The 27,941-nt window shown below is 42.5% G+C and overlaps 1 protein-coding gene across 1 annotated transcript; it reads right to left on the minus strand.

Annotated features, from left to right (window-relative positions):
* Positions 1 to 1,608: 1,608 nt before the first annotated feature.
* On the minus strand, positions 1,609 to 27,692 carry PIG-U (phosphatidylinositol glycan anchor biosynthesis class U). The gene is made up of 12 exons (XM_084588107.1): positions 27,350 to 27,692; positions 26,809 to 26,873; positions 26,642 to 26,716; positions 26,183 to 26,245; positions 24,665 to 24,762; positions 24,459 to 24,559; positions 19,782 to 19,879; positions 18,366 to 18,514; positions 15,824 to 15,967; positions 12,970 to 13,094; positions 10,544 to 10,686; positions 1,609 to 6,419 (listed from the first exon to the last, which is right to left on the minus strand). Exons 1-12 carry the CDS (start codon positions 27,480 to 27,482, stop codon positions 6,309 to 6,311), a joined length of 1,305 nt encoding a protein of 434 aa, XP_084444233.1. The 5' UTR covers positions 27,483 to 27,692; the 3' UTR covers positions 1,609 to 6,308.
* Positions 27,693 to 27,941: the final 249 nt, after the last annotated feature.

The raw sequence follows: 27,941 nt of genomic DNA on the forward strand, positions 1-27,941 counted from the left end.
CAAGAATCTTTTCCTTGCCCTTAGCAATGGTTGAAATGGTCGATTTCGACAGCCCGTACTCCTTGACCAGTTCGCAGTTTTTTGCACTTTGAGGAAGTCCATTAACAATGGCCATCATCGTTGCGATGTCGACAGCTTTCCTTTTAGCACCTGAAGAGGTCGGCGTACAGTCCTCCATCGCACCAGGCGCAAGTCAAGCCCTTGGGCTCGCGCGTTGAGGCAGCCTTCAACTCCCCGATCTGGGAAAGGCACGGATGCGGCAACGATGTCAACGCAGTGCCATCGCACAGAAAGAATCGACGGCGCAATGCCCTCAGCGTGGGGTGGCAACGGAGCAACAAATGGAGAACCGGTTTGAGCTGGTAGAGCAGGCGCCTACTTTCCGGATTGGCCGACGCAGATCACGTGGATGCATCACAGCGACGCGGGCGGCGCCACTTTCTCTTTCGTCACCGCGCGCTTTTTCTTTTACTTTATTTTACCCGCAAAGGAACGCCGGGGGACGCTTTGTGCGCTCTGTGTTCGCGTCGTGTCAGGGGAACACAAAGTGCACGAAATTCGCCTGCCGCGGGTTCGCAGTCAAGCGAAACCTCGCCAAACACCGCCGGCTCGGTCAACTACGGGGGCGCGACAGCTTCGCGTTTGCTCTAACCGAGTGCTGAGACCGCAACAGTTCGTTCTATGTGAGACACTGTGCCATTGCCCCAATATATATTTTGACGGTAGCACCGCCCTCGTTCGTACTAAGCGAGCGTTCGTTATATCTGCGGCTGTTATAAGTGGGCTGGACTGTAGTCCTTTAAAAGCTAAAAGGCAAAAGGTTGCATCCAGTCATATAGCAGTGCTCGGATTTCACTTCCATCCAACACTACAGTTGTTCAAAACTGAAGCATGACAGTGCAAGTGAGCTTCCTGAAAAGCATCACACAAATAGAACATTTTAGTACTGTTACACAGCAAAAATAACTATAGCAGCTATGAGTGTGTGGCAAATTCAGCTAGGCAAGTATGGCAACGGTAGCAGTGGCAATGCATTACCACGCTGACCTACCCATACGACTGCGTTGAAACTGCAGGCACGGTGTAATGTAAACTTGTTTGCTTCGTAAGCTTTGGCAGTAAATGTCAGATAGTTTACAATGACATGGCAATCACTTATTCTTTCTGCACCCCAAAACAAGAGAAGGCCTTGCAAGCAATAATGAACAGTAAGTAAATAGGCAATGTAAACTTGTTTGCTTGGTAAGCTCTGGCAGTAAATGTCAGATGGTTTACAATGACATGGCAATCACTTATTCTTTCTGCACCCCAAAACAAGAGAAGGCCTTGCAAGCAATAATGAGCAGCAATAAATAGGCAATGTAAACTTGTTTGCTTGGTAAGCTCTGGCGGTAAATGTCAGATGGTTTACAATGGCATGGCAATCACTTATTCTTTCTGCACCCCAAAATAAGAGAAGGCCTTGCAAGCAATAATGAGCAGCAAGTAAATAGGCAGCTTTTGACAAGAAATTTTAAGTTAGTCGCAATACATGTTCAAAAGATGCACATTACTACAAGGACATGAAGTTGAATGTAATGATTGCAACAAAGACATAGAAACAGTGTGTGGCTGGCTACCTTCCAGAGTTTACTTGGCAAACATGGCAACAGAGGCGAGATCGTTGCTTTACAAGTGATGCAGGGCCTTTCTTTCTTGAGCAGGTTGTTCTGTCTGTGTTCAGTGTTTGTGAAAGAAAGGGAGTCACCAGGGCCAATGGGAAAGCATGAGAAGGAGAGTAATCTCTGCCTCTCACATTTAGAAGCAAGTCGAGAAGGTACTTTTACCTCACTCTGTGGTCAGCTTGCACCTGAATATGCCTTTTCATTCAGCATTCCACATATCACGGCCTTCTTTTTCACCATTACATGGGAACACTGACTCTCACAATTAGAGGAGAGTCGAGAAGGTACTTTTATCTCACTCTGTGGGAGCTTGCACCTGAATATACCTTCTCATTCATCATTTGCTAGCTAGTTGCTAGCTATGAAGTAACTGAAATCATATGCCTAGCACTAACATGGCCTCTGATAGCTGAAACAATGCATATTGGCATTACTACACTGACCTCCACTACCAAAAATATACATAATGCATTTCTTGTGCCTACAAAGACAAATTTAAAAGAAAACACAAATAAACTTCCACGGTGCAAATTCCATCAGCTAAGTGTAATAAACATGCAACAGCAATTAACATACAAAGTCAGAGTTCATGTAAATACACATGTATATATCATTGGAAATTTACTACACTTTTTAGACATCACAACACACATTCATAAGTTAGTAAAAAAACAAACAAAACAAGTACAGTACAAGCCATTATTGTTCAAGTTTCACCAGAAATGTAACATAATTCAGCCCATTAGCAGATAACATTGTTTGAAGGCTCTCTTCTTTCGGCCTTTTTTTTTCATGCATAGCTCACCACATACTACTGGTTCTCATAGATGCCCTGTTCTGAAGATGCCCCAAATTGGGGCCAACCAAACCACCTGTGGACCCCACGAACTTTGCCCATCATAACCTTGTCACCATAATGACCAGTTTAATTCAAATAAAACTGATGAGTTATTTTCAGCCCAACTTCCATCAATGCCTTTAGCAGCTCAATTTTTCCACTGATGAAAAACAGCCTGCAAAAATTTACAGACGGTGGCAGACAGCCTGAGCAACCATTACAATGCAAATATTAAACATATTGGTAGGTTAAAAGGTTAAATTTGCTCCCTGCATCCTATCCTGCTTAAACTAAAAGCTTTAAACCTTCTCCATAACATTATCTACAAAACGACATGATGCTGTCACTTGCACTTACTACTGTAACTATACGGTGCCATACTAGACAGCACAATCAGATTGCTTGCCTATTATCCTATAATGAACAACTCCTAACGATTAGGTGAAAGTGGAAAGCAGAGAAAACAAACAAGACGACCTGGTATTACAATCTTCAAGAGCATTAAGACGTTGCTGACACTGTTTATCCAAAACACTACTCTCCATAAAACCTTTACAGGGACAGATTGCGACAAGGCTAAAAAGCAATATATATCATGTTCAAAACCGTTTCATAAAAAAAATAAAAAATAAAATAGAGATTTTAAAGAAGGTTTTACAAAGATATATCACGGTCTAGTTATGATAGTCCAGGTTGCACATGTGAGCCTCAGCTGCTTAAGAGTGCCTGGTATAAGTAAAAGATTGTAACACAAAAGAACAGTGAAAATATGAAGCCTTCACAACATGCCAAGGTCCCATGGTAAACAGTTATTACAAAGTACCGTGGTCTGATAGCTGAGTAACTTAGTACTGAACTGAGCAATGATATGTTGGCAACTGCAATGACTGCTATGTCTACCAAGCTTATGGAGCACTGTAGAGCTTCGTCAAGATTTCCAAGGGCACTGAGCAGCAGCAGCAGCATCATGAAATCTCTAAAGCAGAGTACTCTTAGTTAAACAGGTTCAGTTTTATTGCGAAAGCAATACTACGCCAGGTCTAACCGCTCATCACTGTGTGCAGTGTCCGTGGCCGTGTATGTGTCCATGGTCCCCTGGAAGGAGCTGCCAACTTGGGTCTCTCGTTTCACATGGAACGGTTATGTCAGAATCAGCCTGCCAGGACCCTTGCATTCACATTATTTTTGATTGACCACCAACTGAATGTGCCTGCATCACATACAACTACAAGTGCACAGCACTTAAGTCGCTCATTTCCCAGCAAACTGAAGAGGGCAACTATGCTACTGTAACTTTTATTTTAATCCTAAAAAAGCACATGCAGCAGAAAAAAAAGAAACCCAACAAATGTAACTGGCAGCCACAATTCAGTTTCCTGCTTAATTTAAAAAGCCAATTATGTCATTGCATGAAATAAGCCCCAATGTTCCCAAGGACGTGGGATCAAATCCCGGCCTTGGCGGCCGCTTTTCGATGAGGCAAAAAGCAAGGTGCCCATGTGCTGTGCGATGTCAATTGCACATTAAAGAACCCCAGGTGGTCGAAATTTCTGGAGTCCTCCACTATGGCGTCTCTCATAGCCTGAGTCACTTTGGGACGTTAAACCCCACAAACCAATCAAACCAACCAAACTTTTTGCAAAAACAATGCTGAATTGGCTTTTTACACTCCATTCCCCAGACTTGCTCTCTACACTTTTCTCTGGACTGTAATCCTACAGCACACCTGTTACAAATATACGTTTTTAACAACACTATTTTAACAGTTGTTTAGACTGAGTGGCCATACCATGGCTAAAAGAAAAGAATGCTTAGTAGCCGTGCAGATGTGGCACCAATGTCACAAAATACAAGACGACTACGAATAAAGTGACATTTCTGCCTTTTCTTTTTACAAATAAGTTGCAATGCTGCAGAACTTCAGCACTTTTTATCATTTTTACAGATAACATATCCAAGGAACATGCAGATGCACAGCAAAACTTGCATACCACAAAATTATAGTCAATCTGTTACATCACATACACTGGGCTCCATCTCTCAATGCAAGAGAAGTTGCGCTGACCACAAGACACTGACTGCAAATGAACACTGCATTTCAAATTACACAGAACCTGTAATCTTGCAAATGCAATAAATCATTAACACACATAGTCACACTATCATTACAGCATTACTTCTTACTGTGTGTTGTAGTCTGCTGCTATTTGTTCGCTTTTGCACAGAACCATGATGAAATGACAAATATTTACAAAAAGTGTTAATTAAACTTCATTTGCTATTGCACAGGCTGTCTGCAGAAACACAGGAACGCTGTAGTAAAACCCATGCATGCCTGCCCCCCCCCCCCCCCCCCCAGCAGCAACAAACTCAAAACAAAAGCTTATCAAGCATTCTGATCAATCCCAAATGGTTGTCTTTATAAAACTGCCATGAAAATATAGAAGTCAAATAAAATATGAAGTGTGCAGTTTGCAATAATTTTTATGTACCATACTAGTCAAATGCCGCCAGACAGCTAAATGCTTTCATGTAGTATAGTTCTAATTGACAGAAGGATGGCTTAATGCGCAAAACCTACAGCTACTTTAATTAGCTCAGGCAAGGTATCAACTTGCAAAGTTTAAAGCATGCTTTAAAAAAAAAAATTAGCTAGGTTTGCCACATAGATTTTTCTGTATACTTTAGCCTTGAAATATATCATACCTTCTACCAGATGATCTCACACAATTAAACAATGTAATTACAACAGGCAATAACAAAACTTACAATATGTAATTACAAATAAGTGACAACACATGACTTGACACAATGTGCCCAATTAATATTTACTAGCCTTTTTATGACGCACCATCAAACTGAAATGAATAGGAGTTTGGGAGACTTGCCACACATAAAAAGTATGCCATACTTCTTTCTCACTTACAAGGCACCCTGCAAGCTGAGGTAAAGTAAATTTTGCTTTTCATGAGAAATTATTGAAACAGTATTTTTGCTTCAGCTTAGAAGCTCATGAGCAGCTTGCCAAGTATTTCAAGAAATCAAACAATTTGGAATCTAATGAAAGATTTTAAGCGAGTTTACAAACTTGGTTGCTTTAAATCTATGTTAGAAAACAATTATTCTTATATATGTGGAGCAGCCCCTCTACCTGAATAGTTTCCCTAAAGTTCAAAATATGCAGCTAATGGCTGTAGCACACCCATATGTTCAGTAGCTCTCCAAGGACAACTCATCAGAACTGCTCATATGAAACTGTCAGGTCCCCTCAATGTGTTTGTCTCAATAATACTTAGCAACTTATGGAGACAAATAATGCTTAATGAAATAGCACATCACTGAATGCAGTGTTCAATAACTGGAATGCCCACAAGATCTGGCAAAAAAATAAAGGAAGAAAGAAATGTAAGTCTGCACAAATATACACTAACACACACATCGCATAAGTAGTCAGCGGAAAATAATACCTTAATGTCAGCTTTCACATGAATGCGAGTTCTTGTATAGAGTTTTGTAATGTTAACTGTTGCTTATTGCCTGCCTAACATATATATATAAAAAAAAAACACAACCATGAAGCCCAGCCATAAGACTTACTGTACATGTATAAAACAACTTCTGAAGTAATTCTTTCATGAAATACCAAGATAAGGCTGTTCCTGAAGTACTTAATAACACGGCAGTTGCACATAATATGGCACTGATGTGACATTACACCGTACCACACAGTGTACAAGCACAAGCCACCAAGCACACACTTGTCCATCAGCATGTGAAATTAAAATGTGACCTAGAATCCTTCACTGCTAACGCAACTCTAGCTTCAGGTTCTTTTCTTGCAGCTCTTTGGGATCACCATTTTGAAGATAAAATTTCCTCTTCACATAAGCAAACAGTAAGTCTGTGACAAGAAAAATCTGAAAAGAAAAAAAGAGCACAATTACTACTAAGAAAAACAAGATTTAGCCTATCATCTATCGGGCTTCAAGCTTTAAAAAATTTCATGCTCAAGCAACACAGGCATTTCAAAAACCAAATTTCGAGAATATAAAAAGCATGTAATGGGATTCCTCTGTGTGTAAGGTCACACATGGCATGGCCAAGTACTGGAAACAAAAAACACCCAAAATATATTTCAGCTCTAAAGAGTTAAGTGCTTCTTCTCATGATTGAGACCCATCACTAACGTCATAGGTAACGACATACGAAGTTGGGAACAATATCAGTGAATACTAGTGACGTCATATAACAGTAGCATGATGCCCTATGAATGGTGCCACAACGTGTGACATCGGCCTGCTGTTGCACCTTCAGGCTGATGAGACTATGACCCGACTAACTTCTCTCTGTACTTTATTCAAATTACAAATAAACGAAATGAGATAACTTTGGTGCTGGCCCCTTTCCGTGAAGAGTAGGCCTAGCGAGACCACTGAGTTTATGTGTGCAAAAATGCAGATGGTTACTATTTATAGTTTTGATAGCAGCTATCTGAAACCAGCAATTCCTTACATCCTCAGATGCACACAGAATAGGCGGGAAGAAGATACAATGAGTGAGAAATGCCAGTTCTACAATCCGGTTGTGAAGCGTTCCCCAGGCTGGCGCTCGCATTTATCGGCACTTCTTGCAGAGTTACCACACTACATAAACAAGTAAACGTGCAATCAGAGCAAAATGACCCCACATAAAGTTGCTGCGTAAAAATGCAGCCATGCAAAAATAAGCAGCACAGTGGTGCAAGCTACAGGCACACTTTGCTTTGGCGTGGCAAATGTTGAATCCTATGGCGTTATCTTGAAGCATTCACTTAGAGAATGTGTGGGAGTATGATAAAATAGCACAAGAAAGAAGTGGACAGTAGATATTGAAATCAGCAGCCATAGCCACACCCAGAGCAGTTTCACAGTGTGGCTGAGGGCGGCGCCAAGTGGGGAGGGCCCCAGTGGGGGGGGGGCAGATCGCGGTGAGTGAGGCATTGTGCCAATAAAACGGGACAATGGGATCGGCTGAATGACAGGCTCTTGTGGCAACGGACTATCAACACAGACGTCGGCTAAGAATCAGTGTTGCATTGTGTGACAAAACTAAATCCAAGGGCTGAGTTTGGCTCAAGTGAGCCACTTGGTGTGAGAACACGGTACCGTCCTCGCATGCTTGGCATTTCTCAGCATATCATTAAACCTATGCACTTCGCCAGCTTTTGAAAAGCGGTGGCACACATTATGTGTACTTGAGCAGACAACACAACAGGTGATGCCTCATGACTTTTGGGAGACATATGACCAAGGTTGCTGCTCTTTCCTGGTTCTGACATCACAGCATCACCCTGTGCCGAGAAACCAAAACCAAAGTCGCTTAATGTGAATATTTAGCGCATACAGTCCAGCCCACTTATAACAAACTTGATCGTCATGCGGCATTTGTCCGTTGTATCCTAAGTTCGTAGTAAGTGGACAACCTATAATACAGGCAAAAAGAGCAAGCGAGACGAAAGTTAACTTTATTTTTGAAAAAAGTCCGTGATGCATGTCTGCTTCTTCAAAGCTGATCGCATCACTGCCATTTCTAATTTTTCCAGCGCGGTAATATGTTCATTGCCAAGGCCTCTGCTGCTCACGAGTTCCTTAAGCGACGCGATGTAACCGATCGCGGTTGAAGCGTTCACAGCAACCGGCGGTAGAGCAGCATCCTCGTCATCGTCCTCGTCGGTCTCTGGGCAGTCAGGAAGGGCTCGCACTTAACGCACAATAGCTTCGTCAGTGCATGGCTCCGCAATGTCGACCTCACCATCAGCAGAAACGAAATCGTCCCAGGCAACGTCAGGTCCGGCCAGCTGCGTGTCAACGACGCATTGCCATAAGTCCTCGTGCGACCGGTCTTCCGGTGGGTGATCTATGGTGTCCTCGGTGCCTGGGCCCATAAAACCCGCCTTGCAGAAGCAATTTGCTAAGCACTCCGCGGTGAGTTTTATCCATGCCATTTTCAATATCTCCACAGCGGCAAGCAAGCTGATGCGAACTGGCATGGCAGCATCAATCGCGATCAACAAGCGTTGGATGACGCGCCGCCGGTAGCACACCTTGAACGCATGAATGATGTCCATATCCAGCAGCTGAATTTTGCAGGTTGCATTGGGAAGCAAGAAGAGCACTGTCATCGCACTCAAGGAAGGCTGCACATGGTGCGCCGCACAGTTATCCAGCACGAGCAGGACCTTCCTGTTTTTTCGTGCCATGTCGCGGTCGAACTCGACAAGCCACTTGGCAAATAAGTCACGACTCATCCAGGCTTTTGTATTGTTCCTGTAGAGTACGGGCACATAGCTTCCAAAGCATCGCGCCTTACGTGACTTGCCAATGACAAAAGGCAGTCGCCGGTCACTGCCGTCCATATTGGCACACAGAAGAACGGTTATGCGCAACTTGCTGTTCTTCCCTCCTGCGCACTTGTCGCCTTTCAAGGCATGCGTTTTAGATGGCAACATCAGATAAAACAAAACGCAGTCACGTCAGCATTGTAAACGTCCCGTGAAGCATAGCTCGTGATTGTTGGGAGGTTGTCGGAAAGCTACGCATCGACGTCCTCGTTGTTCACAGACGCGTCCTCGCCGACGACCGCCTTGAAAACAATTCCGTGGCGAGCCTTAAGCCGGCAGAGCCATCCATTGCCTGGGCTGAAATCGGGAAAGTCCAAAAGGAAGGCGAAGTCTGGAGAGCATCAGCGGTCCACTGATCGGAACGCTGCGAGACCGGGCGTCAGCGAACCACTTCAGGAGTGCGTCCTCAACGTCCGCGTAGGTCGCCTTCCGAAAGCGCTTTCAAGTCGTTGGGTCGGTATTCACGTTAGCACCAAGAATCTTTTCTTTGCCCTTAGCAATGGTTGAAATGGTCGATTTTGACAGTCCGTACTCCTTGACCAGTTCGCAGTTTTTTGCACTTTGAGCAAGTTCATTAACAATGGCCATCTTCGTTGCGATGTCAACAGCTTTCCTTTTAGCACCTGAAGAGGTCGGCGTACAGTCCTCCATCACACCAGGCGCAAGTCAAGCCCTTGGGCTCACGCGTTGAGGCAGCCTTCAACTCCCCGATCTGGGAAAGGCACGGATGCGGCAACGATGTCAACGCAGTGCCATCGCACAGAAAGAATCGACGGCGCAATGCCCTCAGCGCGGGGTGGCAACGGAGCAACAAATGGATAACTGGCTTGAGCTGGTAGAGCAGGCGCCTACTTTCCGGATTGGCCGACGCAGCCAGATCACGTGGATGCATCACAGCGACGCGGGCGGCGCCACTTTCTCTTTCGTCACCGCGCGCGCACGCTTTTTCGTTTTCATTTTTCAACGTGCGCTTTTTCTTTTTTTACTTTATTTTACCCGTAAAGGAGCGCCGGGGGACACTTTGTGCGCTCTGTATTCGCGACGTGTCAGGGGAACACAAAGTGCACGAAATTCGCCTGCCGCGGGTTCGCTCGACTGTGAACCCGTGCCAAACACCGCCGGCTCGGTCAACTACGGGGGCCCGACAGCTTCGCGTTCACTCTAACCGAGTGTTGAGGCCACAACAGTTCGTTCTATGTGAGACACTGTGACATTGCCCCAATATATATTTTGACGGTAGCACCGCCCTCGTTCGTACTAAGCGAGCGTTCGTTATATCTGCGTCTGTTATAAGTGGGCTGGACTGTATACATGAAGCCTCCAGCATGTATCACACATCTTGTAGCAATGCGCAATGTTTGAAACAAAGAATGAGCCAGCCCAAAAATCAGTACTGCAACCCCTTTAAACTAAACAACATTCAGTTTAACCACTAGCCTTGTGCAACTACGTATTTTTCAACAGCAGCATGAAGTTAGCATGCATTTTGAGTTGACGGTGGACAGCAGAGACATTTGAGAACTTTAAAAGCCTTCAAAACAAACACACACAACTCTAAAGCAAAACAAAAAAAGCATGATTAATTTTTTTGTGGGGACTGGCAGCTAAGATGCGGACTAAAGAGGTGACCAAACTACAGTCTGCACAAAGCTGTCTGCTTACCTGGCCAGTGTTGAAAGCCAGAGTGATTCCAAAGTAAAAGTTTGCATTGGCGCTACTTGAAAAAATCCACAAGTGCCAGAGGAGAGGGGCCAGTGCCGAGCATGACACAAATATGCAGCCAACCAGAAAGTACTGTTTCATATCTGCAAAGAAGAAAGGTAAAACAATGTGCAATGCTGCATGCACTGGTGTCACTGAGTTTCAGTAAAGACAACAAGCGGACACAATGTGGCACAGGCTACTGTGGCAATGATGCAAGCTTGTGATCCTTGCAAGCTCTCAATGAGGATGCAAGCTTGGCCTCACCAAGGCCAGCATCAACAAATGCCCTAAATGCTCTCTCTCCTCTCGCGTTCTCTTTCACTTCGTGAAAAAGAGCTAACGAGCTGCGCTCCTGAGCTCAAGTTTTGCATTAGGAAATATCGTAACCGTCCGCGGAGTTTCTCACCTTCAAAGTCACTTATAATATAAGCTGTCTGCATAAGACGACCAAGAAGCAACTACAAATGAATAGCTATAATGAGCTTTTTTTTTTCTAGGCATTCACGATACGTTTACAACAAGGGAATTATCTTTTAAGGTTTTACGTGAACAAGAAACTACTGCTATGGCCTCGCAAAAGCAGAACTGTAGATAAAAAAAAAGCATTACTGAAATCTTTTTTGCATGTTATCAGGGTCATTGATTTCACAAACATTGCAGCAATAAAGCACTGAGGCAGGCACCATTGTGTAAGCTGTTGTATTCTATGCTGTGCTTTTTATGAAAAATGCATATTAAAATAGTCCCATAAAATTCAGAGAAAGCTCCCCCCTTGCACAAGTCGAAATTACTAGCAAAGTAGGAGGGTGAGAGGCTATCCGGAACGACACTGGATTCAAAATAACGACAACCAAATTTTTCAGCCAAGAAAAAAAAAAGTAGAGTGCAGCGCATATAGATTTACAGTTTTACTTATCTCTGGTCAGGCTGATCGACTTTGAGGTGCCACCACTGAGTGTTCTTTTTAGGCTGCCGCCACTAACGCACACTAATCGGTGTGCCAGCGCTGACGTTTTCTTTAGGAGCGCAATGAAAAATGTTAGTGATCTTCACATTTTATTTCAGCACTAGCTCCTGCTTAAACAGTGGCCATCTGCTCTTTGGCCTGCATGCATTGTAAGTGCCGCTCGCGGTGGTCATCAACACCCTCTGTCAGCCTTAAAGAAGTACAGACGCCGAACTTTGGTTGCATTTTTCTTCTTGTTAACGATGCGTAAGAAAGTCGTGTATATGGATCACCATGTGGTTTTTGCCTATAACCGCTAAGTAATATATAAAATAATTTTCTTTTCTCACATGTTTCGATTTCAGTTCCAGTAGCTGAACGATGGCCGCAATGTCGAAATAAAGTCAAGGTCACGCGAAGAATTAGAAAACAGCTATATAATTGCTGATTAATCACTTTTTGCGGTTCCTGTCTTTAAGGCAGGCTGGATTTAGAGTCGTGTTGAGCCAAAGCGACAGAGGAATGATTATATTGCTGTTTTTCTATCGCTCACGTAACTTGACTGAAATCACAGGCATCCCTCGGCTGCTGAAACCGAAATCAAAATAGGCGAAAATCGAAATCTGATTATAAATTACTTTGTAATCATATTCAGATGTCATGGTGATCCACATAGCGTAATGCCTTACACACTATTGCAAAGAATAAATCATGAAGCCAAAAATTAGGTGTCTATACTCCTTCAGGGTGTGCATGCATCCGGGCAAGTCAGTGCAGCCAGGGTGCCACTTTTGTTGGCAATATTTTTGTGAGCTGAGATTTGATTGGATTCATGTACTGGAGGGGCTACTCATACATATTGCTACGGGTCGACTCATTGATGAGACAGAAAAAGTGTGTGTGCGCTGGCGCGTGCTTGGGGCCCCGAGTCTCTAACAGCGGTTTGTGTTTAAACGTCCGATACGCCTTGTGCTTGTGTCCCGTTCCGTGTGAGTGTATCAGTGTTTACGTGGTGTGAGTGTCTCCTGCCACGTAACATCTTGGTGGAGGTGAGGACTTTCCCATCCTCTGCGTACCACTTTATTGCACCACGGAGCTTCACAGCGGACACTACATCGGCACTGCCACCATGACTCCACCCAGTGACTTGCGAAGCCCCACTGCCCCTACATTCATGGTCATGGCTCATCCCCGCAACAATATCCTTGCTCACTGTAGTATCAGGTGAAATAGTGAAACTCTATGAAGAATACCTAACTCAGGGTAGGCACATAAGACAGAACAAGGCAGTGAGCAGTGAGAGGAGCCCCTACTTTTAAAATAGTGCTAGGCAACATCTTTCTACATCTATACACAACCAAATTTTAGAAGGAAAATATATTTTCCTTTGTCTGTGATATTTTTTTGTTGTTGAAAAAGAGCACTACTTTGCACTCACATGGAAAGACATGTTTCCAGATGGGCAGTAGAGATGTGTACAGAGCTATGTCCCCAACACTAGGGTAGGACTTGAAGACTGCTGTCAATGCAAGCAACAGAAAAAACAGAAGCAGGGGTTCCTTCCTGCAAGATCCAACAGGAAATACAAACAGACTGACATTAGCAAGTGCGTCATTGCAAAACACAATGAATAGATATGCACACCCCATAAGATGCTGCAAATGCGCAGAAATCATGGTACTATCGTGAGCAACAGACTTCTGCCAGCGTATTCCAAACCATGCTGAATCTCATTCCGGCACCACCTGATGAAGCACTCCTGGTGCTGAGACCGGTGCCTTATGTCACAGTGCTTAATAAGATGGCAGAATGCGTCTCGACAACTAGAATGTTTCGTCAGGTGGCACCTGCATGCAATTCGGTATGGTTTGGCACGTGCTGGCTGGGGGTCTCTTCACTTTTTCTCACGAAAGCACATGTACACTTTCCCATTCTGCATTAGTGAACACCACAGATGGGTTTGAACCCACAACCTCATTCTCAGTAGCAAAATATCACAGGCACTGCAACACTGCAGTAGTCATTACAGCAAATTAGTATAACAGCCAACAAAAGTGCTGACAAGAATATTTCATTATTTTACAATTTTAGTGGGTACATCTGCAAAACTGTTAAAGAACAGAAGCAGTAGTGTTGACACTGGGTGTTTCAGCAAAGCCCACTGCTAAACTTTAATAATAGGATTTGTGAGGTACGAAGATGGCTTTTTCAAAAGCCATATTTTTCAAGAGTAATACTAGTGCTAGTGGATGTAAGAAAAGTTTGGTTTTATGGGGTGCAATGTCCCAAAGCACCTAAGGCTACGAAGGACTCCGTTTCCAACTGCCTAAAGTTCTTCAATGTGCACTGTTACTATCGCACTGTGCGTGGGCACTTTACGTTTCACCTCCACCAAAACACAGCCGTGCAACACAGCCAAAAAAGGTGAGTATTCTTGACATGGACACCACAAAGTATAGAAGCCAGGGGCATCACAAGACATTCGTACAGTTGGATAAAGGGACCACTACATTACACGCCTCTCTGACAGCCAGGCTCCACATCCTCGCTAGTCAAGTGCTGTTTTTCTGTTCTTGTCACCCTCTTTACTTGGTTAAGTAGGTTTCTTTACTGCACATAAGGACAGTGATATGAAACTATACTTAAGCACCACAATATGGGCTATTTTCCACCTATGGTGATCGTCCTGCAACAGTTCCATTGCTGCTACAAAACCCAGACCATGCGATGAGGCAGTCTCTGGCTCCACCCACACAATAACCATGTGTTTAGAAGAAAATATACCCTTGTGTCTTTGTTTCACGGTTTTTCACTTCCATGACTTTTATTTTTGTAATAGCACTTCCTTCTGACAAAAAGGAGCTTTAAGTCTCATCATCTGTTTGCTAATTGCTAAAAAATAGACTGCTGTGTTGACAAAAAGGCCTCTAAGTGACATAGCTGCTCAGGGATACCACAATTTATAAAATAAAAAATTGGAAATTATGTTTTGAAATAAACACCAGAAAAAGCGCCCCCCCCCTCCCCCTTCCCATATCGAATTCTCAAAAAAGAAAAACTGAAAACTCCAAAACATAATTATGGCACAACAAACTTGAGAGAGCACACCAGAGTCAAATTTCATGCAGAATATCAGCCATTCTCAATATTTTTATGTGCATAACAAACTAATGCATATAGTACATGGAACAGAAATGACCAATTCAGCAAAAGGTGGAATGAAAGGACCACATTAACTTTTCAGAAGCAGCCTATTAGAAAGTGCCAGTAACATAAAAAAAAAAAAGACATGTTTGTATATTCACTACCCAAAAGCCATAACAAACATACTAACCAGAAAGCTTTGCCATGCAATCCATAGCTGCTAAAATGACCTGCTCTGACAAGATGTCTCTTTTCACTATCACAATATCACCAGTAAATTAGTGCATCATATACATGTATGTGTAGTTGGGCAGACCAAACGCATGAGCTAAGGCTAAATTCTACCCGACTACCAAATATGTTAAATAATGTAATAAAATGTGCCAAGCTTGACTGCTGGGGTGCAACATAAAGCTTGAAATTTCCTTCCACAATTCCTTATGGTACTACTGGTCATGAATATTTATCAAGAAAAGAGGAATGATGAGTAATAACATTTATTGGTGCAAGGACATCCGAGACCAAAGGGTGCCAGAGACTGACATTGAATGATTACTAAGTGAAATGACGAAAGTCATAAAATACTGTGAATGGCTGGAATAAAATCGGAAATCTAAATATGATAGACCAAACAATGTAATGGCCCGGCAAAAAACAAATGAACAAACAAGTAACATGTTTAAATTGAAGGAAGTTGACGGGTTTGTCATGAGCAAGATGGTGGGGAATCCCCACCGTGCATGCGTATGGCACCCTCTGTTTAATGACTCCATTATGCATTTTAGCAGTGTGTTAAAAATTGCATTCATATTTCTCCGTGCACCCAAAAGTGCTGAGAAAACACTGAGTCACTGCATATGACAGATTTTGTCATTGTTTTTTAAAGTCTACAGCCACGAGGATCATAATCATTTCAGCTGTGAGGATAGCCACATCCTTGTTGACAGTTTTGGTTGCCAAGAACATCTGTCCAACAACAGCACAAGCAACAGAATCTGTGCTTTTCGATCCATCAGTGTAGAACTCTTCACAATTTTATTTTTCTTTAAGCAACAGAAAATGTTATCGAATAGCTTGTGAAGGGCTATTCCTTTTAGGATTGAACACTTAACAAGACCATAATACATATGCCTTCTACAAAGACTCACCTCAGACGGATGCCCAGGGGAACCATATAGACAAAAGCATTTAGTTGGAAGATCCAAAGAAAAAATACTCGAAAGTGCTCAAAAACTTCAGTAAAAAAGTACCAAAACACACCGATGTTAGGTCTCAGGTCTGGGACGGAACATCTGCAAGCATGAGCAAAACACCCGCAGCTGAATGTACATATGTACATGACATACTTGGCCAGCAAGGCAAAGTAGTTAACAACACTGACTTCAAAGTACTGAACCAACAGACACAAGCAGGAACCGAAACTAGTAGTCACATTGTATACACTAGCATGTGCTAGGCTTTGTTCAATTGAACGTCAGGTTTAGAAAACAAAAACTATAGGAAATTATAACAGGCAAAAAAAAACACTACAGTAATAACACTGAACAGAATGCAGTCGAACCCAGTTATAAGAGACACGGATGCAACAGACAATCAGGTATAAGAGAAACTGTTCACCTAAATGGTTGGCAGCCCTATTATTTCAATTATTTCGAAATTCGACCTCTTTTTTAACCAACATTGGATGTAGAAGACAATTGGCTGTAATGGACAGTTAACCTTGAATTTTGGTACTCAGTTTCGCTTGTAAGAGATGCAGCCCCATCCATCACCAGGTTCAGTTACAGCTACAATGAATTATATTTTCAGCAAACAAAGAGCAGGTCAGTTAGCTAGGAAATGACTCGAAGAAGCACTTGCAGAGGGAATGCAGCATAGAGAAGCTCTTGAGGCTTGCTGCAAAGAGCACAAGCGCGACTGCACATGTGAGCATCTGTGCGAGCCTATCGGGAGTGCACATTGGGTTCTCCAATTAGCGGAGCTTCCTATCAAAAAGCACCTAAGTGCTGTGTCTGCTAGTCTGAAGAATACAGCAGGAATTGTCTATTACACAGTATAAGCGAAAAATCTATCCGGTAAGTGCAAAGAAAGCGATCAACTGGTGCCGCTGACATAAACAAGCCATTGTGCCTAGAAAGCAAGACATATCCAAGACAAGGCCAAAACAAACTATATAAAAGCAGAAGTGGCTTTGCTCTGGCAAAGACAAATAAACTGCTCTGGTTGCTATTCAACCACTTTCAACTCCACTCAGAGGTGCCTTGTTTGCTTTTTATTTATTTTTTGTCTGAGTAGTCTCATTCACAGATTTTCTACTCACAGCTGCTGTTACCTTTTGTCAAACAAGCATACATTTTCGAGCAATATTTCTGCTGGTGATGTTTTATAGATTTGGCTGCTTCTAGCACCTTGGTTTTAAGCTGGCTACTTTTACGATTTTGTGGCGCTTTTTTTACTTGAGTTTTTGCAGTGTTACCAGACATGTAACTTTTTCCAGAGCTGTGAATGGCTATAGCTATAGTTGTGGTGCCATGTCACATCGCGATGGCACTCTGCAATCGCTGCAAACGCAGTTCGCCAAAATGTACAGCTTTGGCCCAGTGGCCATGAGGCCCTCGTCCTGATTTTCAAGCTGGAAAAAGCTGTGCTGAAGAACAGCATCAATGCAGCCATTAAGCAGACCGAGATTTACAACTATTTCAACAGCAAATAAACCTAAGAAAGTTGCAAGGTGTGCTCAGTGTGTGGTGGTCCGCCAAGCAAAGGCAACATGTAAATCAAAGCTATAACAACACTTTTGCTACAGGATGTGCCTTTCTTTCTTGCGTAATTTAGCCGTAGGATGCCTACGTCGAAATGAGGTCTGGTTAAAAAATGGGAATGTGGTACTTTGCTTATAAGGGGCCTCTCATACAAGAGATAAAAACTGCTCCCCAGAGCATATCCCTTACAAAGGGGTTCAACTGTATTATTTATGATATGCGAGAGAAAGAATCAATAACAGTCCTTGTTTCCAAGCCATGTTGTGGAGCTTTCTTAGAAGTCCTAAGCTTTGCAGGCATGAGGAAAAGGGTTCCTCTCACTGTCAGTAGATTTGGAAAGCCAATAATAAAAAATGAACTATAATGTATGGCATTGAGGCAAACCAGTAGTTGTATATCATTGATAAAGGCTGCATCCTACCTAAATGTTGCCCAAGCAAGTTGAAAAAACAGGCAGCTAATCAGAAGTCTTGAAAAATGAAAGAAAGATTTTGTCGGCGGACAAATCTTGAGAAGCTAAATATGCCTAGTGAACCATTTAGTTGTGCGTTTTGCAGTTTAACTGCCACTTATCTGGTTATTTCTAAAGGCAGTCAATTCTAAACTGCTCAGTCTGTTTTAATGCTGGCAAATGCTACAAATGAAACCACCAAGCAGAAAGCAGAAAAGTCAAAAGTACCTTAGTAAATTCACTTTGTTTATATAATGTGCTCTTTTATCCAAGAAGTAGCCCAGCTACAACATAACTGACAGTGATTACAGTATAGATTACATTAGTAGTGCTTCATCAAAAAGAACAGCTGGGACAGATGAAGCTCAAAGTACTTCAGACTGTGCAAACCAGTGAACATGGCATGCCAGCCAATTTCATATTTTGTGCCTCTGTCAGCTCTGGGCTAAGCAAATTAGTATCAGCAAATGGTCTCACATGCATCCATATGTTGACTCAAGAAACTGCCAGGAACCAGTGACAAGGTATGATCCATAGAGGAGGCCACTCAAGGTTACCAGAAAAGTAATCACAACAGCTGAGATCACAAATTTGGCCCACCGTTGACTAGAAGCCTTTTTCTTCCCCTAAAGTCATCAAATAAAAGAGACAATAATGATCTGTGTTAAAAAAATGCATGTGTTCATGAAAAAAATAAATAAGCCAAATCAGTCTTCTAGTGCATTCAAAAGTAAGTACATACACTATAAAATGAGTGATTACAGTTTTGGAAAAGATAATGCTCAATATATGATGCACATATGCACACACATACATGCACAAACACACGCACACATGCAAATAGCATTTCTTTCATGTACCTGAGCCAAGGTTAAAAAAAGTGATGCAGTGCAGCTTAGTAAAATCAAAAGCACATTGTTTGCTGTCATGCAGTGCTCCTAAGGGTATTTCTATATCCTACTTAATCAGTTAATTATATAGCTAAGATGAATTACACAAGATGTCCAATATTCAGTTTCGGGCCAAGTGCATTTCATCAAGTTGCAGAGGGGGCTCAGACACAGCCTATTCAGCTTTTCTTGCCAACAAATTTCTTATGTCTTTTTTCCCCCCGGCATTTAGAGAGAGCTTGCAAAATATAAAAAAAATGACATGTGACTGTGCTCATGTGCCACCATACTGCAGCGCTTCCAACCACATTTTGAATGAATGAAATGTGTGTACTAAAGTGAATGGCCACCATTCATTTCAACGGAGTGCCCAGTGATACTAAAAAATGGAACCTACTTTGTATTATGCAACTTCAGTACCTTCTCTGTTTCATCTGTGTGACAGCTTAATAAAAGCTCTGTTCAAGTTGGCTGCTAGTGGCCTACTCATCGTTATCACTGATCATGGCTCGTGCTTTCCATGTTCCGGGAAAATGCGCTGATGCACTTTCAAGACGAAGCCAAGAGTGTCACTGGCCGCTCATTTTGAGACAATACTGTAGAGCAAGGACGGAGTCAGTATTTTTTCATTTTTCGTGGGTTTTCTTTAAATGCTGGAGAAAAAAAAACAAAACGATCCCACAAAAGGTACAGTGGTAGAAAAAAAAATGGATTAGGTTAGTTGCTTCTGAACCCTCCCCTACAATTTATTGAAATGCACTTGGCCCTAAACTGAATATTTAAGATTTTGCATAACTGACCTTAGTTAATACAAGTTCAATATACAAAATATTTTTAGGAGCCTTACATGATGGCAAACAGTATGTTATTTGTTTTGACCCAGCTGCAGCGCACTGCTTTCTTCTAATCTTTGGCTCAAGTTAGGTGAAACATCCTGTATCCTGGGATAGTAGACCGTATATTATAATCCGCTTTCAGGTTAAAATTTCCCATGCTTACCAACCTCAAACAAGTAGAAGAGTGTAGGAAGCAGAAGCATAACTGGGTAAAAGGACTTGTATGTCTCAATAGCAAGTACAACTGATGCAATCAGCCACCAGCCTGAAACAAAATACAAATGAAATCATTTTGCGACTCCCTTCTAATACAATTCAACTTGTGCAATGTGGACTCAGAAAAATAGGCCGGCTTAAGGAGGCCTTGAAACACTTTTTATCAAAACTGCTATTTCTGTCTAATACAAAGGAGCACCGATTGAGGAATCGCCTTTAGCAAGAACTTTTCAAAGGTGATTTGTAGCAGCAAAAAGTTATAAACAATGAAAAATCATGCCCCTACACCCGCAAAGCTTTCTTACTTCTCGAACCATTCCCAATGCAGTCAAAGCAATGTCTCCACTAGCGCTGCAAGGCAGCCATGATTCTTTGTGCATGGTGGTATTTTCTGCTGACGAGGGTGAGTGACTTTGCATATATGCTTGGCTTGCTTTCTTGCCCCCCTTCCCCCTATTTCAATTGGTGTCGACATCTCTGGCAATCAACCACTCCATTTACTGTCCTGTCGCTGTGACGTGACGGCAATAAAAAAATGAGGCATATGTAGGAATTTCAAGTATGCACGGGAGATGGAAAGCAAACTTCAGAGTAAGGTTGCAGGTCTCCTGAGCTCAGAGAATTTATATATTAGTTCAGATGTTTCTTAGCATGTGATTAACTGAGCGAGACAGTTTTAAGACGTCTGTTTATTAAACACGAAGACTGTTTCTACCTTTTGGTTTGGTTTCGTTTATAAGGTTTAATGTCCCAAAGTAGCTCAGGCCATGAGAGACTTTGCAGTGGAGGCTAGTAACTTTGACCACCAGGGGTTCTTCAACTTACAGTGATATAGTACAGTACTATACGAGTGCCACTTATTTGGCCACCACAGCAGGGATTGAACCTGGGTCCCCTAGCTCAGTGTTTGAGTGCTCTAACAAGTGAGCCATTGCAGTGGAGCACTTTTACCTTACAAAGCCGGCAGAATCGGTTCTCGATACTTGGTTGGCGAAACAAGATGCATCTGAACTCGCATGACATATGTCAATGTTTTAGCAGTTCAGCTCACTGTTAGTCATTATTTGAAACCGCTGCTTTGTTGTATGCACGACAGACAATGTTTAAGCCTGTCACACGTTTCGAGCCATTCTGCACAAAAAAGCTTTCTTCAGCCCCCCAAAAAAGCCAATTGTTCATATTGAAAACCAAACTTCCACCATTCATTTTTTACAGGGATGCACACAATTGTGTAAAAAGCACCACAATGGTTGCAAAATAGTGGATATTGAGGGACATCAAGACTAAAATGCAGTAATAAAATTAGTCAATAAGACTATATCGAAGTACACAGGGCCAACTGAATGTCTTGTATGACTATCTGAGGGGCATAGGGTTCAAAGAGGGATGCAAGATTGTGAACTACAAATACCACAGGCAACCTTCCCCTTCAAAAACTGAAGCAAATGTGGAGGGAAAAAACAAACAGTAGCAATGGTTCCAACAAATGCCAACTCAGTGAATAAAAGCCGAAACATTGAACCACAGAAAGTATTGTGCGTGGATCTCAAAATAAAAAGGATCTATGCTTTTTTTTTTTCTTCTTTTACTTCTGTTCATTGCATAGCTTTCACAATTGTGTTGTTTGCTCCTGCTGCCAGTTGTTTTGCTTCTGCTGCTGCCGGCAAAATGTAACCGGGAGCGTGGTCCTTGTCAAGCCAACAACTTTGTCAGCTTTTTGTTCGCACTCCCAGCATCACCTTCTTTGATGCAAATAAAATGATTGATTGATTAATAATAATGCCTAGTGCCTTTATATGCCTTTATATTACCACATATATATAATGCCTTTATATTACCACATTCGAGTCAAGAGTGCTGCAAGACAATTTGTGCCGATATTCTGCAGCAACATCAGATGGACCAAAACCTGGTTGGTTTGTAGGGTTTAATGTCCCAAAGCAACTGAGGCTATGAGAAAAGCTATAGTGAAGGATCCCAAAAATCGCGATCAGCAGGTATTCTTTAACATGCACTAACATCGCACAGCACACGGCTGCCACTCCGCTGTCTCCATTAAAACGCAGCCTGCGGTCGGATTCCAGCCCGGATACTCCGGTACAGTAGCCTGGCATCGTAACCGCTGTGCCACCACGGCGTGAGAGGACCAAAAACTACTCAGAAAGTTTTCACTTTAGAAGACACCTGCGCCTTCCAAATCACAACATCGCCCACAACCAGGTTTGTGCAAGCTTGACTGTGGGCTATGCCTTTTCTCTGCAAGGCCGGCTTTGCTGTTTCACATTCTCCAAAAGTAATAATTGAAAAAAAAAAAATTCTAGGAGCAGGGACCAAGCTTTTTACTGGACCATTTAAAGCTTTCAATTGTGTTTTTCTTTAATTACCTTGGGCCAAACTTGGAATTTGTGCACCTTTCACACACTTAAAAAACCATTTTGCACTGCTCTGTCATGTTTACTGCCATGTCCAGCAGCTGTACAAGCACGCAGTTTTTCCCTTCTGCAAATCTTTTAAACAAGAAAGCAGAGAAAACAAAAACAAATTTGGAAAGAAGAAACCAAGCTCTATAAGTGGTATGATTTTAATTCGCCTAATGCTGATATTATGTATGAAAAGAAACTTTTCGATGATCATGTCCCTTTAAGTGCTAACCGCAAGTGGCAATAAATTGTGGTGATAATTTACGGTGACATGCCGTGTGGTGAGCTAAACACCACCATAGCAATGCCGCTCATCGTGTCATTCAGGTTTTGTGTCTGTAGAAAATTTCACTCATCAGCAGGAAGCAGTTTTTAAAACTAACCAATTGCAGAAGGCTTTGCAGACACGTAACTTAAGTTCTGGACTTTCTACGAGTGAAGTTTGTTTTGCTAGTGCGTTTTCAGCAAAGAGCTTGCAGGCACTTGCTTTGTCTCGAGACGTGCACATGAGAACACCAGCATAGTTCAGTGAAAGCTTGGTAGGACAATAAAGGCTGTTGTGGCTAGGCAGTGCAATTACTATTGAAGGGAGTGAGAGAAGCCACGTCTTGCAAGTCTCTGCCCAGCAGAGTGTAGTTTGGCACCGCTGCACTGTTAGAAATACGATCATTTCAGGACAAATTTTTGTCAGTGTGTTTACTGTACTTCGTGTTTAGACACGGGAAACTGGCATAACTGTACTTCCCTTGTTGCCAAAGACCGAACAACACGGCTTAACAATAGAGCAACATGAAAAATGCGCCGCTCTGCCGCCAAGCCTTGTTGCCTTTCGTGGATGCACCACTGACAACGATAAGTGATGGCATCGTCATCGAGCGACACATTGCCAAAGTACACCACCTCATGCAATTACAGCCTTAAGCAGCCCTTTTTAAACTACAGCCAAGCAGCAACGTAAATTTATTTGCTCTTGACAAACTGTGAAACCCTACAAGCCCAATCAAAAGCAGTGAGTGCAGTGAGCGGGATCAGAGGCACCACTAGACAAATGACTGCCCAAGAATCAGCAACAGCAAAACAGTGATTGCTGCTAATTACTTTTGAATCTCATTAAAAGCACAACTCAAACAACAAATAAAGGACATGAAATAATAGCACAAAAACAGCAGGCAACCAGTCATCAAATGTACTAGCACGATGAAAACACTCAGGTTGCAAATGATAGGACCAGTTAGCACTTTTTTTTTCGTTTGCCTTTTAACTAGTATGTGCATTATACACCGCCTTAACACACAAACTAAGCTAGCCACAATTTATCCCAACTTTAAGTACTTCAAATTATACTGTCTGCAGCAATGCATAACCACATACACTCTTTGATAAAATATATATACTAGACCATCAGGTAAGCTGAGTCCTTCACTGTGGACAAGTTTGCACTGCTAGTATTCCAAATCTTGGATGATAAAGCAGCTACTATCATCTCTAAACCTCCAGTGCTTAGAACGTCTCCTTATGGTACAACAGATCCCTTACATGGCCCATGAGCAAGCCTTACTGCCTGTACATTTTTGATAGGGGGTCTATGTTCTACATGGCCACTGTATGAGGCAACTCAAGAATGCAATAGTGAATTTCCCTCAAAGGAGACCTCTAGCCAAAGACGCTGACCTGTTCTCATTACATGGCATTTAATCCATTTCACAGACGCACCTGGCCATCACCTGAAATTTCCCTCTAGGGGATTAGCAATAACGTCATGGGAACAGGGTCCGTATTTCGAGTTCGCGTCACCGGATGTCACTACCACGTCCGATTCCGGCATTTCCACCAATCGAGTGAACTGAGGTCAGAGAGATTACGGCACTTCTGAAAATGACACACACTCAGAATATGGACCCTGGTCAATGTAATTTGCTAAGGGCACCCTTTGAGTGGCATTCGATGCTGCATTCTTGAGCTGTATAAAACTATGCAAACATAGTTTGTACAGACTTGTTGTAGTGTTAAATGTGATAAGTTAAACTGCCAATAATTAAGTGACCATTCTGCTCTGTGACACAAATTTGAAGCGGGAACAGCTCACAAGAAATAAAAGTGTGGCTGCATTCAGAAAGATGTGAAGTGAGTCATTTCATAGCTGAGTCATCAAAATCACTCGGCTCATTTAAAAGTGTAACCTATGTTAATGTCCAACAAAGCACTCACCATGAACAAAGCTAGCAAAAAACAGTGCCATCAAGAGGTTGGAAAACAGTGTAGTTGCCATACCAATGCAGTTCAGTAAGCTGTACGGAGACAGCATGTATCTGAAAGCCAAACATTAGTTAAATCAGCTTTATACAAAAGCCAAAGCAAATGACAAGAATTTGCGAGCCAAAAGGAGTAGCTTCATAGTGCCGCTGTGCACTTACACTGTCAATACAAGTTTTGGTACTGCATTCACTGCGTCCAAAGTCAGCCCGATATGCTCAGAACTTTTAGCCTTCTTGACACTGGACTCCTGTTCAGTCTTTAACCACAGTGATGGTCAGAATAAAGAGAAAAAGAAGAGGAGGGAGGGTAGAGGGTAAGGAACATATACAGGAACCTAGTCTTGAGCCTACACCAAAAACAGAACAAAACCTAACAGCACAAGTGAATCAGAGCCACATATGTCGCACACCATACAGGTCATATTCGCAAGTGCCTCGTGCACTGTAAGCCACATCACCTTGCAGTCCCTGCTAGAGGACTGAAGAGGCAACAGCCAAAGTGCACTGCATGGTTACAGCACACAACAGAGCTGCGCCCAGTACAAAGCTGAAATTAAATCAAGAGTCTGACTGGTCTCAGTTTTCAAAAAACTAAGTTTGCTTCGATGGGCATGACAGAATGAATCGGCATGATGCACCAGTAGGCAGCTACGGGTTCAGATTCACAGTTACGTGAACAAGTATAGTACAGAATGTGCCATTTTTTGTGCACCCTTGTAGTGTTAATGTGTTTTAGCAAAAGTAGCAAGAGCCAACACTCAGGAACCTGCATTAACAGCTTTAATTTCTACCGTTTCTGACCTGTTTATGTAGTCAATGCCATTTCTTTCCTTTTGATCACTCCCCTCTCTAAAGCTGCTTGGTCTTAAGGGTACAAGAACTGAAACAAACCCTAGTGCATAAGACAATTTTTCAGCTGTAATATTACTTCATGTGCTAACTTTTGGCTGACTACTTGAATGTGCACACATTACCCTGCTTGAAAGGATGCAAATATGGTGTATAACCCTTAGTGCACAGAGCTACGAGCACTTGCAAATACCACCATCAAGCCACTACCTTTGCTGATATAAGCAGTCACTGCTGTGATTTGTTAACATAATAAAATGTAATCCCCAAGGACAAACAGAAGTCAGGTAAAGTTTCTGTATTGCACTAAAAAAAATAGTGTCATACTTATAGAATCTAAGTCGACATCTTTTTAAGAACACGGGATGCTAAAATGTTAGGTTGCCTTAGACTGGAGGATTTAATAAGCATTAACAACCTAGTGAAACTAGAAATATGGCACGCTGATGTTACCATTACACAAGTCCATCAGAAGACAAACACTGGCACCACTACTAATCCTAGCGGTAGCCAATGGAAGTACTTGAGAGGATGGCTGTGACTACACGAAGCAAGAATTTCACTGGTCTTGGAGCTTCATCCTGCAATGTGACCTGGCAGCCTGCACATTGTACATGAACGGTGTTTGGAAGTGCGTGAGGAGTGGGCAGAAGGCCTTTGGGAAATGTCATTTACATTCTGCAGCTGCTTTCATTCTCAATTTTCTAATTTTTTACTCTGCTTACATTTGACATTTTTTTTTTTCCCCTGGGTATCAACTTGAAATCAAGGTCAGTCTCTAGATTTGAGAAAATACAGTAGCACCCTTCACATGGGCAAAATGCTTACCATATAGTTTCCACATTTCTTGGCACCAAGTGCCAGAAGTACGGCTGTCAGCAAGTCACACACCTAGAAGATGTGATAGTATTTGCAGTTCACAATCAAATGTCTCAGAAAACATCAAAAGGCCATAGTTCTTACTCTTGGTACAACTCATAGTACACATGTTTAGCAAGCACCAAACTAGTTTTGCAACGCCACTCCACTAATTCACTGGTGGAGAACACACAGAACGTAAAACAAGTCGTAGAATTCTCAAATATTACATGAGACTGGTGACATTCACTAAAGATGGTCTTCATAAAAAGAAAAATGGTTCAGCCTTATACCAGTAAAAAAAAAAAAAAATTACATTTAGCAAAAAATGCACGCGAAATTACTCCACTAACTTAAGGACGGAACGTTATTATGCCGCATAAATTAATACATTACATGAAAAACGGTAAGAAAGTATGCACCACTTACAATGAAGAAAAGCGGTAGACACTGCTTGTCAATGGCTTTTGTGAGGTAATCGTACACCATGAGGTGCAAAGGTGGCTGCAATAAATAATAGTCAATTCATTAATTCACTGGTTTCGTCGTCAAGATGGTAGAAAGCTCCCTTTAATGCGCACAGAGAAACTGATTACCTCGTGAAAGATATCTCCATCGTACGGCGACAGCTGCATACGGTGAAGGTACAGCCCTTCCGTGACTGTACAGCAATGGGAAAATAAAAACCCACATCAAATGCCTTCCTGCACATACACCTCTCCCCGAAACTACTTCGCACTCCTCGACCTATTTATGTAGTGCGCCAATTCTGAAGTTTTCGTAAGAGCTAACGTACTCGGCTTAACCTTTGCTGAGCCTGAACTATAAATTTTGAGAAATATAATCCGTCTTCATGCGTTCTAAAGCATCGTGCGCGCTTTTTCACCCATACATCAGCCAGGTAGCTAGACAATGCATCTTGCCAATCCCTGTTTCAACAGAACCTGGGTCCCAGCTTCAGATGATTAACACAACCTAAGTTGAATTTAGGGCTGATGCATCCGTGCTGTATAATTAAACGTGAACTGAGTGGCATATTTGACAGCAAGGGAGTTTAGTCCCCGTTATTCACACGACCTAGGAATGTCAGAGCCGGTAGCGCGAGAAAATATCAGATCAGGCCGAAAAAGCAATTACCCCGTCTCCATGCGTTGATGGGCGTTGACACTTCAACCCTGTCAGACACTCGCTGTGCCAGAGGTGTGTAGATAAGCCCTAAACGCAAAATAAATCCCAGAACAAGGATCAGCCCACTTGAAATCAACGCCATGTTTGTTTATACCATAGTTTTCAGGTTGCCAGAGCACCATCCCTTACTACCTCTGCGCTTAGCGATAAATTCGTCTGCTGAGCTGAGCACAAGGACAAGGGTGCGATGACACGGAATTAAATCGTGGCGGTGGCCAGCAACGGCCGTGTTTCGATAGATGGCAAAATTAAGGTGGCCCCAAGGTGGCCCTTTCTCGCTACCCCAGTAAAACGCAAAAGACGTCTGTGCCTCCGCCCTTGCCTTCGCGCCAAGGTCTGCCGTCCACATAGAGGGAAAAAATAAAAATAAATAACGAATCGTAGCAACTGTCGTATGTGCAGCGGGTGGCGTCATACTGGTCGTCACACCACTTCGCGACTTCGCTTCCCATTAAACGTTCGAACCAACGACATATGCACTTTTAAAAGCGAGTGGCCCTGCTGCTTGAAACACTTAAGAAAAAAAAAAAAGAAAGAAAAA

The sequence above is a fragment of the Amblyomma maculatum genome, chromosome 1 (assembly GCF_055883805.1).
Source record: "Amblyomma maculatum isolate TAMU_Amacu chromosome 1, ASM5588380v1, whole genome shotgun sequence".
Lineage (NCBI taxonomy): Eukaryota > Metazoa > Arthropoda > Arachnida > Ixodida > Ixodidae > Amblyomma > Amblyomma maculatum.